The following is a 20586-nucleotide window of genomic DNA, read 5'->3' as shown; positions in this document are numbered from 1 at the left end:
ACCCCCACATGACATAAGACCTTTAAAAACATAAAACCCCTTTAAGACCACTAGGGGTCAACACATACTTTTACTCAATTCTATAACTATATGCCCTGATTTTGTTCTGCATTCTACATGGAATATCTGTCCAAAATATAGTCCTTTCACTATTAAACTATGTAATGGATTCCCTGTTAGACAGGTGAATGGCTGAGGACAAATGGTTACAGCTGTTTTCAAGTCACCAACGCTCAGTGTCCTCAAAATACAGGTTGTTTCCTTTTGTAATTGACCCATGAACTTAGGGTTTGAACTTCAAGTAGACCTATTAACATGGGACAAAGTATTGACAGAGGACTTTAAGATAACAAAGCAGTGACTTAATCTGCGAACGTAGAATATTACATAGTAGCACAATCCTAGAGCAGGCAGATTAGAAATGTCTACAATGTAGAGTACAGCAGTAAAGAAATGGATTATACATTAAGTGCAGGCAAGTTAAAATGGCTGAGATGACACAGATTGAGTCGTGTCCCTTTGTGCTTCATGGACTTAAAGGTTAATAACTCATTACAGAGCGCAGTCTCATTCTTAAAACCTATTAATAAACTCCTCAGCTTATTAAACACATCCTGCATGCACTCTCCGCGCTGGCATGCTTAAAAATAGGATAAACCAGCTAACTTCTTAAGAAACTTATCCTGCTAGAGAACAGAGGAGTATAGAAAAGCTATTAACATGACAGGAAACCTTCAGCTCCAATACTAACACATGAAAAGGATCTGAAAGATAAAGATGTCCAAGGCCTATAGGGAAGGGACGCGAATATAAACCCAGTGGAGCTGATCAGGTTCAATGCTTACGATTATTAAATTGCTTATTGATTGTGACCAATCAGGTGGATCTTGCAGGGGATTTACAAATGCTGATCAGAGAAATGTTAGCCCGTGTGAGAACATACTGTATATTCCCTAGAGACCCCTTTACTAAATCAGTCAATCCTATCACATGACAAGCTCATTCTTAAAATGAATTTAATTTCATTAGGTGTCACTAGGTTTTACACTGGGCAGAGTGGTCCGTTTGTAGGACGCGTGTCTGTACTACAGAGCTGAAGATTAAGATTTTTTGGGAGATTTTTCTGTTATTGGTAAACAGGAAAGATTTCACATATAAGAGGGGATTCTAGAAAGGATACATCATACCCTATGTGAGGGGGCTTCTAGTTTCATGAGGTAAAAGCTCTTGATAGGTTCCTTTTAATGTGGGAACCTTAAAGGGTTTCATGTTTTGGTTTACAGCATGGTTTTGCATTATTGTTAGCATAATTAATCGTAGTAAAGTAAACATGTCTTTAATGCAAATTTGCAGAGAACTAAATAATAAGCAATGAGTACTCTTTTATCCACTATACATGTGCATTACAAAATATTAGACATATGTATACCAATAAGCCTGCATATTAAGGATATACTGTATCCACAGCATGACGGGGTCAAAAATTTATGGAATATCCATTGCGTGTATTCCTATTTATGCCTCACAGAAACAGAAAAAACAAGATTTTGACTAACTGGTCTTCAACAGAAAAAATATGTTAAAAACACCTCAGAAACTCTGGATTGTAATGCATATTCATAATGTGCCAAAATGAATTAATTTGTCTTGGGCCATGAGCCAATAAAACATATCACTTTTCTTTATTTGTAGGATATTTTCCTCAAATAGCAGAATGACAGCCAGACCCACGTCAGTATCCACGTCTATGCTGGGTAGTTTGCCTTGCAATTGAAACATAATACGTCAATTTTTCCTGCTCTGGTTGTACCTGAGGTGATAATCCTGAGACTCTGACCCCTCCATCTGCTGAAGAGGAAATGAGGAAAATGTACCACACGGAGTGCCAGGAATACTAGCAAAGAGGTCCCAGCAAGGAAGGCTTGACAATAAGCAACGTCATGTTATGTCCAAATTACCAACGATATTTGTCAAAATTATTACTGCGACATGTAAAAAATCAGCCAATACTAATAATAATCTTTATTTATATAGCGCCATCATATTCCACTTCCTATAAGGTGGCTATTGTTTCAAGAAACTACCACAGGCATCATAACTCTTCCTTTTAAATCCTACAAATGTGCCTGGTGATTAAAACATTATTTTTTATCAAAACTAATGAAGTAGAATTTAACAATCACAATGTAAGCTTCAACAAGCATGGCCCATTGTGGCCAAAAGAGAGGAGAGATAGGAAGAGGAGTCTACGTAGGATAATATTTATATCTCATACACCCATGTGGTAAAAAGGAGAGCTCACCTTTCTCATTCTTGTACAACATAAGAGTTTGTTGGTCGTATGGCTCAAGAGACTTGTGCATATTTTTGTTCCACCGCTCACAGTGAATACATTGTGTAGAACGTCAAATAGAGCGCACACAAGGGTGAAAGAGGCGTAGGTAGAAGGTTAAATCATCAGCCTGAGTTTCATTTGACAAAAAGTCACTGTCCTTACTAGGCCCTAGATACACAAATCCTCTACTGCGCCCTTAAAATCTCAACTCAGAGCCGTGGCCCTAAATAGCCACCAACATGACTGGAACCTGACCCTGGTAATGACCTAGCATCATTGTAAAGGTTAGAATGGTCAAAGAGAGTAATCCAATTGTTGTTACTTCAAAACTCATCCCAACATGACATGTTTCACCTTACCGAGTTCATCAGTCTCAAAACCTCCATAGTACAATCCAGGTCAGACGATACCCTGATGCAGTACTTCGCTTGGCTTTCAAAAGAGCATTACAAACTGACAGATCAATTCTCGACACCTAACGCTAAAATATTGCCTTATCAACAATTAGATTGATTGGAACATATGATGGAGCATCCACCAAAATACAGAGCATTTTAGCCATAATATTGGAATGTATTCAGAATGGATCCTGATTTGGTACCTGACAAAAACACGCCTGTTGTATATTTCGCCTGAGGACAGCAGCTCCACTTGGTTTAAATGAACAACTGAGCTTCACTTGCTTTCTGTAACAAATTCACCCTTTTTTCTTACAAGGTACTGTTGGAGTGGGATCCTAATGTCAACACCTTATTTATGACCGGACTAGGTTCAAAATGCACTACTAGAAATGTCTGTACAGGTGGTCCCAGGGTTAAGTACAAGATAGGTTCTGCAGGTTTGTTCTGAAGATGAATTTGTATGTATGTCGGAACTGTATACTTTATAACTCCAGTCAAAATTGTTTTGGTCTCTTTGGATTTTAAAAATGTTGGATTGTAATAAGAACGAGGATTAACAATAAATCTTAATTACATACACCTTTGATAACTGTTACAGATGATTATTGTAGCCTAGGGCTCAAGTACAATAAATTACCAAAATCCAAAGGTCTGTTTGTAACTAGGGGTCATCTGTAAGTCAGACGTTCTTAAGTAGGGGACCGCCTATATATATTAGGTGCATTCACTAAATTGTCCATTCTTATTATTCCTTTTTTGTGTATTTACTGCCTTTTCGAACTTATCATTATAGGTATTGGCTTTGTTCCACCCAATAGGGTCCTACCAACCTTTTTTAATCCCTGGCTTACATTTTACCTAGTGATGGAGGATATTTATGCCCGATACACTTTAGGTCACATTAGTTTGGATTGTGGATGGAGAAATCACTTTTGTTTAAAATTCCTCCCAGTCCACACACGCCTTTGCATTAGCTTTGGCGGAGATTCGGGCTTCAGTTTGCATGCGTACAACTCCCTGTGACGAGTCTCTCGTCCCCTGTGATGTGTGGCTCTCCTATTGTGCATATAATCTGTTGTCTTTACAGGGCAGCATAGCCCACTAGTTATCACAGCCAATAAGTCATGAGGGGAATCTGCACACCAGCACCCCAGTGGATTTGCCACACTGTCATTTTGGACCTTTACTAGAGGTAATTATCGACCTTCCCAGAATCGACCTTCACATACCTCACCACATCAAGAATTGTGATTAGAATGCCATGGACACAAGGGGTCTGTAATATGTTGTGTAAAGGGTGCTGGCACCTGTAGTATGCGAGTGAGTAGTGCAGTTCCTTTACATATTTACATCACATGATTTGTCATGGGCACAAGGACATTGCCCATCCCACAGTGGGTAAAGGCTTGGTGCTGGGAACTGTAAAATATATGACAAACACATAACTATTAAGAATAATTTTGCACATCTTCAAGGTATAGACTCCGGGTTAATAACAGGATGAGCGGCAGCTATTTTAGTGGGTTGTAAGTATGTCATTCTACTAATTATTTCACTTTGCACTTAACGCTCCTAATTAAAATCCAGAAGCAGACTTTTCACTCATTTTTTTTCTTAAGATCTCAATCCCATCTTCAATCTACATCCTTTAAATCATGTCACATTTAAAGACTTTATACAAATTAAATTCAAGGTACTCATTATCGTTAAAAAAAATTGGTACCCAAAAAGAATCTCTTAAAAAAACCATCAACAGGATGATGTGGATTTATAGGAAATATAGAAATAGAGCTCTCTCTCCCAACTCTCAATACACATACACATTCTGTTCAGAAATAGTAAATACACCTGTGGCAGTGGCATATCGCCTGCAGAAATACCCTTATCCCTTCTGACATTGTTGTGTGGCTTGCCACAATTCTGTGGTCCTTGGGCAGTTCCTTAGGTCTCATGATTCTCATGTGCTCTGACATGCACTGTGAGCTGTTTATATAGACAGGTGCGTGACTTTACTAATCAAGTTCAATCAGTTTAATTAAGCACAGCTGGACTCCAATGAAGGAGTAAAACCATCTCAAGGAGGATTAGAACGAAATGGACAGCAGGTGAATTAAATATGAGTGTCAAAGCAAATGTTAAGATGGGATGCAGAGTGTATATTAATGAGCAAAATAAGAACTTTTTTGACCTTACCCATTGGCTGCAATAAAACAAAGAGTGAAAACTTTATAGGGGTCTATAGCCAATATGTAAGGCACAGTAAACCATAAGAAAACTAACTGCAGAACCAATTGTAAATATAACATCATCCTTTATTGGGTGCTTTATCTATTTTGGAGACTACTACTATTTAAGTGAGCTTATAATTGAATATATTACCAAAACTATATTTTAGTCTCATTACATCGATTTTTACTAAATTCTTTGTAGTTCTCGCTGAAATAGCCCAACATCTGCAAAAAATATTTGTAACATTGTCTTTGTATATATAAGTACATGTTTGCAAAAAGTGCCAATGTGGTTTCGGCTAAAACATATAATTGGTGCAAGCGCTCATCTTCACCGTACACAGACATTAGTCTAATGATTATATTTATCCCATCCATCAGTCCAGTGACACCGCTACACATACGCACTGGTACTGAGACGGCCCTTCTTCTCTTACTTAGGATCTCCTGGTCTGTAACACACATCTAGCTTTGGTGAGGATTAGAGATCGAATCCTGCATAATTATCATTATTGCTCTTATAAATGAATCTGATGTGAAATTCATAAAACAGTGTTAATTCAGATAAATGGAATCCAATCTTCATGTATTTATTGAATGCAATGAGCCGGGGAAGGTCTTTGTTGGAACAAGTGAAAGCTATTATTATTATGTAAAACAGCGGTGATTTAAATGTTTCAGTAATGAAATGGTACAGAATTGAGCCGGTGTCTAATATTAAATACCAAAAAAAGAAAACCCAATACTAAGTAAACTGCTCCTATTACCAATCCAAAACATATAATACCAATAGAGGTGTATAGGACCAAAATATTTCCAATCAATAAATAATACTCATTGCTACTTAATTAATGAAAACATTACACAAACTTTATTATCATTAAGTATGGCCATCAAAAAAGAAACCATTAAAACATGTAATAAAATCCACAAAAACAAGAGTGTGGCGATGGTCACCAGTCATTCAATGCGTAGCAAGCATTATCAAATGCACAAATATCAATATGATCACAGTATATCCAATTTTGATTGTAACCAAGCATATTACCCACCCGGGTGTTGCATAATACCAATCAGGTGGCGGGACCGGGTTCCGGAAGACGCACAACGCGCATAGTGTGCGCGTCATTGTGAACCGGAAGTCAGGCGCCGCCACCGGAGTGATGCGCACCATCTTAAGTATGGGCTGAGGTATGGGCAAGTACAAGTGAATAGATGGATCTACAAGTAAGTTTTTTAAGAGGTAGATGGACAAATTTATGGACCATAAACTAGAAAAAGATGAAACGAAACATAACATTAAGCGCTACATCCTAGCTATTGGAATACAGGAATAACTGCCGGCTTCTCCTACAATGAGACCGCTGGCGGGGGCGTGCTGTCGGCACGCCCCCTAATGAATAACGCCGACGGCCAGCGCGTCAGATACACGATCCGACCTCTTATTTGGTACTGTACATAAATTAATTTTAAAAAACGGCTAGGGAGAAAGGGGCTGCGGGGAGGATTATGGGGGCCACATTTGGTCTGTGGGTTTTCCGAGCTGACAGGTCCTCTTTAAGACAGCTTGATAAATATGCCCCAATGTGTCATGGAAGGACCATGAAAAAGACATTTATGACCTATTTATAACCTAGACTCGCATATAGCCACATCTAGAGCAAATCAGAAGGGGCGTGGCCTCCTCAGGCTGAATCTAGCAGCTGAATGTCTTCTCAAAATCAGCACGTAATGTCATGTGACCAGGATGACATCTAAGGGTCCTTTAGCCTCCTAATATTAGCAAACAGTACCCCGTGTATGTATCTAATCACATGAAATCACAGCATACCTCCATGTAGGGAGCATGGGGAGGAGTAAAAGTCCACACCCCCTCTGACTCACTCTTGATGTTGCAATATTTAAGGCAAGGTTACAAAGTTGATTATATGGGGATCTGAGGTAAACAATTTTTAGCTAAATAAAGGGTGTCAATTAATTAATAGGGCTCTTTGGTAACCTGTCACTAGGTGTATTTGTGAAAAATGTGGTGAAGGTACATACGACCCCATAGAAAGCAATGGCCGCACGGAGCGATAAGGTGCCCGCTCCGTACACGGGGAAAAGGTAGGACATTTACGTGCCGTGTGCAATGGATCGCTAAGGAGAGGGAAGGAGCGACCCCTCCTCCTCTCCATCACAGCTGACAAATGCCTGCCCGGCTGTAACAGTGCGGGCATACGTCAATGTAAATGCAGCCTAAGACAGTATTTAACAGACAATGATAGGGTGACAGAAACTGGTGTATGTGGTTGCCATTCTCATGTGGGCTTTTTCTGAAACTGTCTGTACATTCTAATGTGTAAGGCAGTAAATCTCAGCAGTCACATCCCCTGAGACCCTAAAGGTTGCTATACATTAGATACATGAAGATCATATGGTCCACCAGATTGTGATTTATATCTATATTAATGGAGACATAGTAAACTGTTGCCAAGACTTGCTGTGACAATCTACTTTGAAGAAAACAATTATTCAACTGGGAAAATCAAAAAGGACAGTACAATTTTCTCCAACCTGTCATCACTGAATTCTGACAAACCATATTTCCATAACAGGCAGTAGGCGGTAAATCCATCACACATTGCTGAACTTTCCTTGTGTTTATTGCAGCTTTTACACTTACCTATACATGTTGCTTGTTAGATGGATCATCTCTGTACTCCCCAACAACGTGTATGAGATGGTAAAGTATAAATGCGGTTTGTAAATTAAGCTTTTATGTTACTAAGAATGTCAGATTTACATCAGAAGATATCAGTTCATTGCTTACATGAAAAACAAGACATAACAAGGGAATGAGGCCAATTTGTAGTTTTGCATCTTTATCCCCTGTGAGTTGCAAAACAACTGTGACACAAGATGTACACTGTTTTTTCATGCAGCAAGATTTTCAGAAGAAACTATAATGTGTATGGGCAGAAGGTACACTGTCATGGTGTGTACTGGAGGAAGACACTGTCATGGTGTGTACTGGAGGAAGACACTGTCATGGTGTGTACTGGAGGAAGACACTGTCATGGTGTGTACTGGAGGAAGACACTGTCATGGTGTGTACTGGAGGAAGACACTGTCATGGTGTGTACTGGAGGAAGACACTGTCATGATGTGTACTGGAGGAAGACACTGTCATGGTGTGTACTGGAGGAAGACACTGTCATGATGTGTACTGGAGGAAGACACTGTCATGATGTGTACTGGAGGAAGACACTGTCATGATGTGTACTGGAGGAAGACACTGTCATGATGTGTACTGGAGGAAGACACTGTCATGATGTACACTGGAGGAAGACACTGTCATGATGTACACTGGAGGAAGACACTGTCATGATGTGTACTGGAGGAAGACACTGTCATGGTGTGTACTGGAGGAAGACACTGTCATGGTGTGTACTGGAGGAAGACACTGTCATGGTGTGTACTGGAGGAAGACACTGTCATGGTGTGTACTGGAGGAAGACACTGTTATGATGTGTACTGGAGGAAGACACTGTCATGATGTGTACTGGAGGAAGACACTGTCATGATGTGTACTGGAGGAAGACACTGTCATGATGTGTACTGGAGGAAGACACTGTCATGATGTACACTGGAGGAAGACACTGTCATGATGTACACTGGAGGAAGACACTGTCATGGTGAGTACTGGAGGAAGACACTGTCATGGTGTGTACTGGAGGAAGACACTGTCATGATGTGTACTGGAGGAAGACACTGTCATGGTGTGTACTGGAGGAAGACACTGTCATGGTGTGTACTGGAGGAAGACACTGTCATGGTGTGTACTGGAGGAAGACACTGTCATGGTGTGTACTGGAGGAAGACACTGTCATGATGTGTTTTGGAAGAAGACACTGTTCATGATATGTACTGGAGGAAGACACTGTCATGATGTGTACTGGAGGAAGACACTGTCATGGTGTGTACTGGAGGAAGACACTGTCATGATGTGTACTGGAGGAAGACACTGTCATGATGTGTACTGGAGGAAGACACTGTCATGATGTGTACTGGAGGAAGACACTGTCATGATGTGTACTGGAGGAAGACACTGTCATGATGTGTACTGGAGGAAGACACTGTCATGATGTGTACTGGAGGAAGACACTGTCATGATGTGTACTGGAGGAAGACACTGTCATGATGTGTACTGGAGGAAGACACTGTCATGATGTACACTGGAGGAAGACACTGTCATGATGTGTACTGGAGGAAGACACTGTCATGGTGTGTACTGGAGGAAGACACTGTCATGATGTGTACTGGAGGAAGACACTGTCATGATGTGTACTGGAGGAAGACACTGTCATGTTGTGTACTGGAGGAAGACACTGTCATGATGTACACTGGAGGAAGACACTGTCATGATGTGTACTGGAGGAAGACACAGTCATGATGTGTACTGGAGGAAGACACTGTCATGATGTGTCCTGGAGGAAGACACTGTCATGATGTGTACTGGAGGAAGACACTGTCATGATGTGTACTGGAGGAAGACACTGTCATGATGTGTACTGGAGGAAGACACTGTCATGGTGTGTACTGGAGGAAGACACTGTCATGATGTGTACTGGAGGAAGACACTGTCATGATGTGTACTGGAGGAAGACACTGTCATGGTGTGTACTGGAGGAAGACACTGTCATGATGTGTACTGGAGGAAGACACTGTCATGGTGTGTACTGGAGGAAGACACTGTCATGATGTGTACTGAAAATCTAAAAAAATATCTACATTTGACAATGAGGACCCGCCATCATTTTCATACACACAAATATCACATATCAAGAAGGAAATTAATGATCTAACAATTATTTCCTATTTATTCATTTAAAGGTGTTGTCCGACTGTTCTAAAAATGACCAACCCGGCTGGGGAGGGGTTTAAAAAAAATAAACCTGTACTCACCTCCTCCATCGCTCTCAACCTCCCTTGCTGCGATCTGTCAGAGCCCTGACCCTTTTTGTTGACACGGGAATAGAAACTTTGCCCCGATAAGTTCTGGGCAGCCTGGCAAGCCCACCTATCTCTTGTATCGGGTGGGAGTGCCAGGCCACCCGGAAATTGTTGAACAGTAGGACAACCCCTTTTACTTTACCTCTAACCCCAGTACGGATAATGCACATCCCTGGGCATGTAGCAGGCTACTATTTAGCTTTGGATGCAGTTTCAATAACTTTCCATCATCTCTACTAAAGCCACAGATTACATTTCCTATAGTTAAATGTCCATCAAATAAATACATCGGGAGCTGTGCCAGAATAGGCTAGAAACTGTTCTGGGGACGTCAGCTGATGGAAGTATCCACAATATCTAGTTAACTGTATGGTGGATCAATCCTGTCCATGTATATATCATATAATCCACAGGTTATAGCTTCGTGTATGACACAGTGCGGGACATGTGTCTGCTGCACTGGGGATCTGGACCTATAGCTGGACACTGATATAATGTTATGGCATGTAGACAAGTATATAAACATGATCACGCCTTCTTATGTTACCAGCAGCCGTCACAGCACTGAACTTCTACTAGCAGCTGCTTCTCTTCTCCCAGGAAAATACTGACTGTATGATAAGGGAAGGCCAATGCAAACCACCCTGTACTTCCAAGGCAACTAAGCAAATAATCCCAGGGGTCACATATTGTAGGTATTTCTAGGCCAATTCAGTTAGTTACTCCCTCTCTCTGTACAAACACTTAATAGATCCTGTAAAGCACCTACGGCCGCCCTGATCTTCAGACACAGGGAAATAGTCAGGGATAGTTCTGTGGAAATAAGGGCTTGCCCAGGCACATTAGGGAGTGGTACACTCTTACGTTTAAGAAAGATATGTTATAGTATAAGGACATGTTCCAGCATCACAAGACTAATAATGAGGTGCACCGAGTTCTGCAAAGCCAGTTGTGTCTTCTATGAGATCTAAAAGATCAGTAACAAAACAAATGGAAAGTAAATTAATTCTGAATCAATATTGTAATGTACAATACAATGTAGTTGTGTAACCCCCAAATATGTGTCTTTTGCCTCTTTCCACAATGACCCAATTAAATTCAAGTTATCAAGTTCTTCAAAATGAAACCACAATGAAGGAAAGGATGTCATTTTTCCCAGCTATGCATACAAGCTTCCAAGACGACCAGGGACAGGCACCTACATACAGCTGTAAGTGCAGGGGCTCCCTTTTGTAACCGCTGCTAACCGCTGGTACCTTGTCTATGATCTACATTCTCCCCCTCTGCCTAAGGGCTCACTCAGACAGGCGTATTTTACATCAGTATACGATCGTTCTGTTTTTTTTTTTTGCGAACTGCACACTGACCCATCAATTTCTATGAGTCCATTCCCATATCTGTTTTTTTCACTGGTGTGTAGATTGTGAGCATGCACTGTTTTTTTCTCACATTAGGACCCAGACCTCCATAGAAGTCAATGGATCCAACATGACATCCGTATGCGGCCCGTTTTTTTTTTTTTTTTTTTTAATGTTGGGCAACCAACTGGGCAGGACAGAAACTACATTAGAAAACCATCCGTGTTTTTTTGCCTAGTGGCCTTGAAGGGATTTTTCAAGATAATTAATATGGTCAATAGGTGTAAAATGCCATAAAATAATGAGTCTCATTTTCCACCTGAAAAAAATCCCTCACTGTTCCAACGCAGGCACTTGGTACTTACCTCCAGTCTGCACTGTAGCAATGTGTCCCTGCTATGTATTCAATGGCCTAAGTCAGTGGTGGCGAACCTATGGCACGGGTGCCAGAGGTGGCACTCAGAGCCATTTCTGTGGGCACTCAGACCATCACTTCAGGACAGAGTTCACCAATTAGGACCAAATTCTGCAGTCCCAGGCAACTTAAGAGATAATGTTTTAAAACGACATTTCATTGGCTGTTAGTAACTGCGGGAAAAGTGAGAGGCTGTTGACATAACTGCAATGTTCTCGGAGGTCCCGCTGCTGGACCCACCATTCTCATTCTACAGAGAGACCCCAGAGAGAAGCTACAATGAGAGTCTGCATATAGTCTTTCAACTGTATTGGTGGCCTCAGGGGTTTGATACGATTGAAAATTGAGGAAGAACAGGTAGCAATAAGTTACTCCTTAAAATGCCATGTAAATAAGTGGATTTTAGTTGTAGCTTGGGCACTCGGTCTGTTAAAGGTTCGCCATCACTGGCCTAAGTGATACACTGCAGTGTTACTGGCTAGTGATTGGATGCAGGGGCCCATGAGGACAGTAAGGGAATTCATTGCTGTTGTGATGGCTTCCGTATACTATGATGCAACCTATTACCCACATGAGCGCTGCAGCCAGGATCCTGTGAATGTGGTCCTGAAATATTAGTGAATATTTCAACCCCCTTGACCCATTTCCAAAAAATTCCGAAATCCAGTAAGCAAGCTGAGAGTTGTAAAATTGCACAATTGTGAATGGTGCTCTGGACTATAATGGCTAAATTAATAATCAGTAGAAGAAAATTAAAGTTAAGTTTTGCATAGTTTAACTTATGCTGCTTAATATGATCTGTAAAACATATGGCCTCAGAAGCTTATATGTGAATGAGCAATCTAATGGGTGGTGATCGCCCTCTTGGCTAGTACAAGATCATTCACAGATAACCTCCCTTAGGGTAATATCTACAAATCTTATTAATGGATGGACAGATTGAAATGCCCAGTACCAGCATATGCAATTCAGGATTTTCTGGCACAGCACAATCATATGAAAGTGGTTTTCCCAGGCCAGTCATGGGACCTGCTTCATCCAATTAGGGCCTCCTGCTCGGACTACATGACTTCACTTCCTGCACCCTGGTATGGGAAGACCACCGATTAGTCAAAGTAGCTTCCATAACCCCCAAGAACTTCTGGATGGATGCAGGTCTGATAACCGGAAGTATGGAATAGGGAAATGTTTTTTTTTTCACAACTCAAAGCCCTGGGGGTTTTCCATATTAATAGGAAACCTCTGCAGGTACAAACTGTTCCAAGGGACTAGAATCATGGAAACATAGTTACCAACATTTCTTTATACAGCATAATTAACTTTAGAGAAAGAATTTAATTCTCCCTTACCTTCAGGGAATCAAAGCAGGCGATTACACGTCCATTTTCAACCTGACAACTTTTGGGTGGATGTGCAAATTTGCATTCCTCATCGGATCTTGAACATGTGCCCCTCTGGAATTGCCTGCACACTTCAAGGGTCAGCCACTTAGTGTCTCTCACTGGAGCTACATTCAAAGCCATATTGGAGAAATGAAGGGAAAACCAAAGTCTATCTGGTGCCTTTGAAGCTCAAGTCAAGCTGGTGCCTGTTACCTTCCTCACCAGCCTTCAGTGCAATAAAAAGTTTTTTAGATGAACCGGACCACTGAATGGAGTCCAAAACGCACAAAGCTGCATGAAAAAAGCCAGTGAATCAGCACTGAGTTAGACATCTATCAAGTCGCACTACAAATTTGGCTGAGAAGACATACTACAGATGGAAATATGGGCTTACTGCGTAGTTGCTTTCCATAAAGTACACCAAGTCTAGGGGTGGTCCAGTATGAAATATGACTTCCTTCTTGGTCACTTTATAGAAACAAAATCTTGGTCTTCCACAATCTCCAATCTATGTCCCTCTATGCAGTAGAGATTCAGTCCATTTCTCGACGAATCATTGGCAGCGACAATAACTTGGGAGAGACTTCAGGGCAGGCTCGTAGGTGTTTGGCATTTAATGGGAGTCCGCTGTTGCACTCATTGGCAGAAGTGACATTGAAACAGGCACTTTCCAAATAAGCAGGAAACCTAAAACACAAACAGCACAAGGTTAGGAATGCTCAAAAACGGGTTAAACGAAAAGACAGATCAAAGACGAACCCCACCTTTCCTAGGAGGAAGTGTCACATAAACCAAGTGCATAATACAAGCCTCTGTTCTCAGCCTTCCCAGAGAAGATCTGCGTGACAGCACAAGAACCAATTGGAGCTGGTATTGCTGTAATATTCTAGGCTTCTATCCAGCACATGGGAGTGACTCACAAATGGATGAATGTTGCAGACACAATAATTAGACAAGCCACTTCCAAAACAATTCCCTCTAATGTGCTTAGCCTCCTAACCAATTTATTAAGACTCCCTTTTCCAATTAATAGCAGATTTTAGTCCTAGAGATTATATTTTCTGTACATAAAATTTGCTCGGCTTGCCAGTATTTCTTCGGGTGTGTTAACCACCATGGTGTCGTCACAGGCAGAAAAGATTATTCTGACTGCAATGCATGTAAAGGGCATGATGGATAATAGAATATGCTACAGTTCCTGACATTTAACTATCTGTAAACGCCTACATAGTCACAATAAGGAACTCCTAATAACATTCAGAGGCAGATAAGTAAAAGTTTAAGACCAGATTTGGAATTATTACAGTTATTGCCGTCTATGCAGGAGCACATTTTTCAGCCCACCTAAAAGACCCTAAATAATAATCCTAATGATGACGGCTGCAGACTGCCTTATATGTGACGGTTGGAAATATGAAAAACTGAGATATTTTTGTAAAATATCAGAACTTTTACCTATTTTTGCTAAAATATATTTCATATACCCTATTGTGGAATTCTGACCTAAGGGGGTTTCCTGACTGGGACACGAGCGTGGAAAGTCAAAAGATGGGCCAAAATTCATCTTATATTGATGACCTTTTCTAGGAACGGTCATCAATATTTAGGTTTTAGAAACCCCATTCAATAGATCCCGATTAGGATCTCTATTTGGACGTGGATGAGAAAGAACCTCTTCTGTTCTGGAAGACTTACAGATATGATTTTGCACCAGGAATATCAAAGTGATGATACATCTTGGTGCTATGTCACTGATAGGTAATATTATATTAAGAGAAATCATTGGATTTCTTTATTAGTTTTTAACTTTCTAGTCTCTATTGCAGAAAGACCCACAGAAAATCTCAGCTATACCTGTATGTAACCTAATACTGAAGTAACACCAGCCTACAGCCATTTTTCCCAAATATGCCAGTTCTATCATTATAAAAGGGGTTCTCCATCTTTTCTATTGTATTAATTGCCTTAAAGAGGACCTGTCACCAGATTTTGATCACCCTGACTAACAATGCCTGCTGGTCCTCCCCATATCACCTAACATTAGCTCTCAGTGGGGCATTGTACCTTAATTACAAATGTTTCTCTGATATGCAAATTAGCTTCTGTGGCTCATGTCTGGCATCTGTGACTCTTCTCTCTCAGGCTGGCAGTGAGCCACGCCCCATTAATCTGACTGACAGCTCTGTGTCTCTTCAATTCACTTCCCTGCCTCCTTGTACTTAGGGACGTCTGCTAATATTCAACTACAGACATATAAAGCTCTATGTACAGATGGGAAATATTGGGGCTTATTTACTATGGCCCCCCGGCCGCATGTCTGTTGGGTTTTACAACGTTTTCAGGGATCGCGCCGGGGATCGGTCGCACGCGAACAGATTGTGTCACAATCACACCGGCTTTCACGCGACACAAATCGGGGGGGGGGGGGGGAGCCATGGACAATCCGACGGATTCGGACTACTTGCGGTATTTAACGAGTCAAATTGTGTCGCATACAATGCACTCACATACACCGGGAAGAAGAAGGTGAACTCCAGTGGACCTGAGCGGGGAAGCGACACATGCAGGATCTCGGACGCACAATCTTGTTGAATTGCTGAAGACTTCATCCTCATCGGCCAACGCACCTTGGGAATTGCGCAGGGACCAGGTAACTAAAAGTGCCCCATTGTGTCCATTTTTTACCCGATGCCTTCATGACATGTGACCAGAGTGACATCATCGCAGGTCCTTTAGCCTTCTAATAATAGCAAACTGTACACCATGTATGTGATTACATGAAATCACAGCAGCCTCAATGGAGGATGGAAAGGAGTAGAAGTCCATGTAGTACTGCATGTTGGGCACAGAGAACAAGATGGGGTAAACAGTTCCATTATATACATAGAGGTTCATCTGGCTGTACCTCTGGCTCTGCTCTAAGTGATAATTTTGGTGCTAGAGGCAGCTGGTTAAGCCTATTGGTGGGAGTCCTGAGAATTCGACCTCCCACCATCCTTATAGCCATAACTTATACTATGTATAGGGTACATCAAATAAAAAGTGGAAAAATGCTTTTTTGAATTCGTAAGCTTTAACATACACAAATATTCAGACTTTTGTAGGAAACTGTTGGCATAAGTTTATTGAACACATGACAATATTAGTTAAATAAGAGAAAAGCTAAATTACAATCCCCTCTTGTACTACATATACTTATTTTCTATATTGTTAACTGCTTTGTAGCCTTAGATACCCCAAAACACTGCAAAGTGGGACATAAACTAAGAATAGAGGAAGCAGTTGGTATTAGTTTATGAAGTGTGGCACTATGGTCTGCCAGCTTTCTATGACTACCATGAGTTATTGCCTCCCTGCCGCTCAGGCACCTAGCCATACATGGAGAACTACTTAGCAGAGTCCAAGTAAACAAGTAAAAGCTTAAAACAGACATTACATCAACAGTCCTGCACTATACATATAGCACCTGGGGAAAATCTGTATAATAGTGTTATCAATGGGAAACTACTTCAAGCCCTACATTTGGTAACGGACAGTAATGGCTCAGGCTACCAGTGAATCCTGAAGTTGTTCTCACCCCTATTTCCCCATGACAACACTTCTGGGCACCGTCTCTGTACCATGTCAGTAAATATTCTCTACTTTATTCCTTAGCAACAAGAGACCATCACTTTATATGTGTCTACATGTACAACCAAAGGGGCATTTTGTCATCTGTTGCTAAAAACTATAATTTATACTGGAAATCTAGGCCTTCACATTGGCTTACACTTATCAATTTTAAGTTATTTTTGGATGGTTTCGCCACAGACTTTTAAAAACTACTGCTACTGCTGTAGAAATGAGATGTGAACTGGGTTTTATATGTTTGTTATTCCAGCCTTCCAGGCGCATGCGATTCCATAGAAAAGCAAATGCGATCGACCCATGGCACACCCTATGACCACACTCTCAGGGTCCTTTTACATGTTCAGTTTTTTAGATGCAGTTTTCAAAGCCAAAAGCAGGTGTGGATGATATCATTGAGAGGTTTGAAAAAATGAGCATGTGAACCCACCCTCAGTCTGAGTAAGATGGAACTGCAGGTCAGCCTTCCTACATTTCACCCAGGTGTGCACCCCCTTCTGGCCACATTTAAACATGGGGAGAAATTCATCAAATTCATTATTTGCATAGACTAGTTTTCACAATACTGAACTAAATTCATTATTCACAATTTGGTGCAAATTTTCGTTTGGGCGCATGTTTTATCATAAATTTACTCTAGTCAGCCCCTGGCGTAGAAATAGGACAAAAACCACTGTCAAATTTATCAAGACCAATTGCTCCTTAGAGGGACAAGTGCGCCAAAAAATAACATTTTGTGACAAACACGAAAAAAAACAATATTATTTGACAGACCAAAAAAATAAATAAAATGCTACAACATACTCGCCGAATTCAGATAAAACTAAAATGGAATTGAACACAGACAACCAAGTCAAAGACAAAATGTAATAATTAATTAACCCCATGGTGTTGACATTGCAATATTACAGCTGAGGAGAAGAAATTTGCCTAATCATATTGCTGTTAGCATTGCATTTAAAAACGTAAATGTTAACATGGTGTTAACACACACATTTTTTTTTCTGAACATGAATGTTAACAGAAATGTAATTAGTCAAATCTCTGCTCCTCAGCTGTTGTATTGCCTTTCAATTCAGAATGCAATGCAAACACCACATGTGAACGCAGCCTTAATTTATATGTATGGAGTGGGATGGGGGAGAGTTAGAGAGATAGTGGGTGACTTAAAAATTAAAGGGGCGCTTAAAGTAAATAATTGATTTGTTTAACCCCTTAAATAAATCTGTTTGTAGTGTCCTAATTCCATGATTGTTGTCACAAAATTCCTATAAAGTGGCAGCACATTCACCTGGGAAGGGGGAATGCAGTCATTTCTCAACAAATCGTGTGTCACAATACATGAATTCATTCCTTTTGTGAAAAATAGCTTAAACCAGTTTAATGAATTTGTCACAAGCAAGGTCTATGCCAACGTCACTTTTCCCCATGGAAGGTCCCAAAACTGCATCTGCACCAAAACCTCCTCTAAACAATGCCATAGACAGAAAATTTTCACTCTCACTGCGTCTGTCTACAATCTCCGCCTCCTGTCTACAAGAAAAATCTAAAATAAAAAACAAAAAGGAAATCCTTTTGTACTGATGAATAATTTATAAGAATTATCATCCTTTAAATGTCAATCCAAACAAATATTCTATGTTATCCTTCTTACCCAACATGTAACAAGATCTTTCCTTATCAACTAGATTTCACCTTTATTCAGTAAAGGGATAAACATTTGGCAGTGACACTGCATTACAGTAGTTGTAATCCATGGGGTGCATTGCAAAAGAAGAAATTATTGACGTACAGGGTGTAACTAATGTTATCACTTTGGGGAGTGTAGTATGCACAAACACATCCTACAGTACAAAAATATCTACCCCAGATCTCATAATACTTCCCACGGTTTTCTGCTTGACTTCTGGTCACATTCTAAACTCAAGACCAATAAGTGAAAAGTGATAATATCTATAAATAAAATACCAGTGATTTTACATTGTAACAGTATGTTAAAGAAAACCATCCACATACTGTCTAGTGCCTTATCCACACAAGACAACTAGAAATTTCCGTGATTATATTTTAGACTGTATTAAGGAGAACCTGTCCTCACATTGTAACAAGTACAGCTGATGACAGGTTCCTATAAAGCAAACACACTTTTAGCTAAAACTTATTTCCCTTACATTCCCATAAATCCACTTTATCTTACATTACATGGCATCAAAGTGACTTCTCCTGCTCGGCCGAACCATCTACTCCTCCCCATGTACCATGCTTCTTCTCAGCATGTCATGTGACCATTGTCATTTAAGGTATATTTGCAATGTGTACCCCGTGTATGTATCTGATCACATGGCAGTATCATAGTATGATCACAGCTGCCTCCATAGATTTCTACTCCTCCCCATCCTCCATGGAGGCATACTGTGATTCCATGTGATCAGATACATACATGTACCTTAGATGACATCACCCTGGTCACATGACACAAAGTGTCCATGATGTAGCAGAGCTCTCTCTCAATGTTCTACATAGCAGCATGAAGTGTTAAAGAGAACCTGTACCAGGTTTTACCCCACTTAACCCCAAATTAGCGCCTCCAGTAGGCTATGAATTGTCCTTTCTAGAATTCCCTCTTTTATGTGAAATCTCACCGGTTTACATATAAAAAAAAAATCTCCCCCAAAGTCAGCCAAATATGACTTCCCACATTCACACTTGAGAATAGTCATGTTTATAGGTGCTATAGAACCAAAGACAGGGAATTCTTAAGTTACTCTACCCCTGCAACCAATAAACTTGAAACGGAAAATGAGGCAAGAAGAGTCATAACTGGCAGTTTTGAAGGATATTTTTTTTTCATAGGTAAACAGGGGGGATTTCTCATAAATTCTACATTCTAAATTCTATTCTACAAAGGTCATTTCATAACCTAGGTCAGTGTGCTAGTAGTTTAGTGTGGTAAAACCTGGTGACTTGTTCCCTGGTGAAAAAGTCACAAAAAAGCTGTTATCTTTGTACAACTGATTCCTAAGTATTTCCTACAAACAGAGGGGACTGGAATGGTTTTGCGGCACATTTTTCATGCGCGTTTTTACTGGATTTTCAGTGAGTTTTTTTCACATGTTTTCACATATTTCAAATCACATGATTCCTCAATTGGTACACACTTGCCACTTCCTGCCTTTTTGTCACAACCCATTCGTTAAAAACGCATTGTACGTGCGTGTGTCTCAGAGTGCAAAGCGTTTTTGATTAGTCTCCATAGACTTGTATGGTGCGTTTTCATTTGTGTAACTTGCCAAAGTAGGGCCTGCTGAGATTTTTATGTTGTTGTGTGTGTGTGAAAAAAAATTGCAAGGTTGACAAAACCCATTGAATACAATGGGTCCGAGTGCGATGTAAGTTTGACACATCAAAAGCATGTGCAGAACACATACATAAAAAACGCAAGTGTAAAAGGAGCCTAAGGGAGAAGACTTCCATAATATAGCATAAGGTAGAACATGCATACCCCCCAACTGTTTTAGTAACCTGGGAAAAAGCTTCTGTATGCCACCACATGAAATAGGGGCCCAAAGATGCAGATGTCTAGATGTGAACTATACAGCACCTACCCTAATAAGAGGCACACATACCAAAACAATTCTGCCGCTACGGTAAGTGCAAAACATACCTTAGATGGTAAATGTCCTGGAGGTATAGGCTAAATGCTACCTAGTACATATGACTGTACCCTGTGTATATATAATATATATATATCACTCACCGGCCACTTTATTAGGTACACCTGTCCAACTACTCGTTAACACTTAATTTCTAATCAGCCAATCACATGGCGGCAACTCAGTGCATTT

The 20586-nt window shown here is 40.5% G+C and overlaps 1 protein-coding gene across 11 annotated transcripts in view; it reads right to left on the bottom strand.

Annotated features, from left to right (window-relative positions):
• The window catches only part of MBNL2 (muscleblind like splicing regulator 2), a 95403-nt gene that overhangs the window by 33332 nt on the left and 41485 nt on the right, over window positions 1-20586 (bottom strand). For 9 of the 11 annotated variants that reach the window (XM_072135451.1, XM_072135444.1, XM_072135446.1 and 6 more), the window contains exon 2: window positions 13082-13801. In XM_072135451.1, coding sequence (XP_071991552.1) covers window positions 13082-13255 — 174 coding nt within the window. In that variant the 5' untranslated portion in view covers window positions 13256-13801. Of the gene's footprint in view, window positions 1-13081; window positions 13802-13878; window positions 14014-20586 lie in introns of those variants that run through there. The other 2 variants (XM_072135443.1, XM_072135442.1) reach the window with 2 other exon arrangements.

This window comes from Engystomops pustulosus, chromosome 2 (genome assembly GCF_040894005.1).
Source record: "Engystomops pustulosus chromosome 2, aEngPut4.maternal, whole genome shotgun sequence".
Taxonomy (NCBI): Eukaryota; Metazoa; Chordata; class Amphibia; order Anura; family Leptodactylidae; genus Engystomops; species Engystomops pustulosus.
This window is presented reverse-complemented; position numbering and strand designations above follow the sequence as displayed.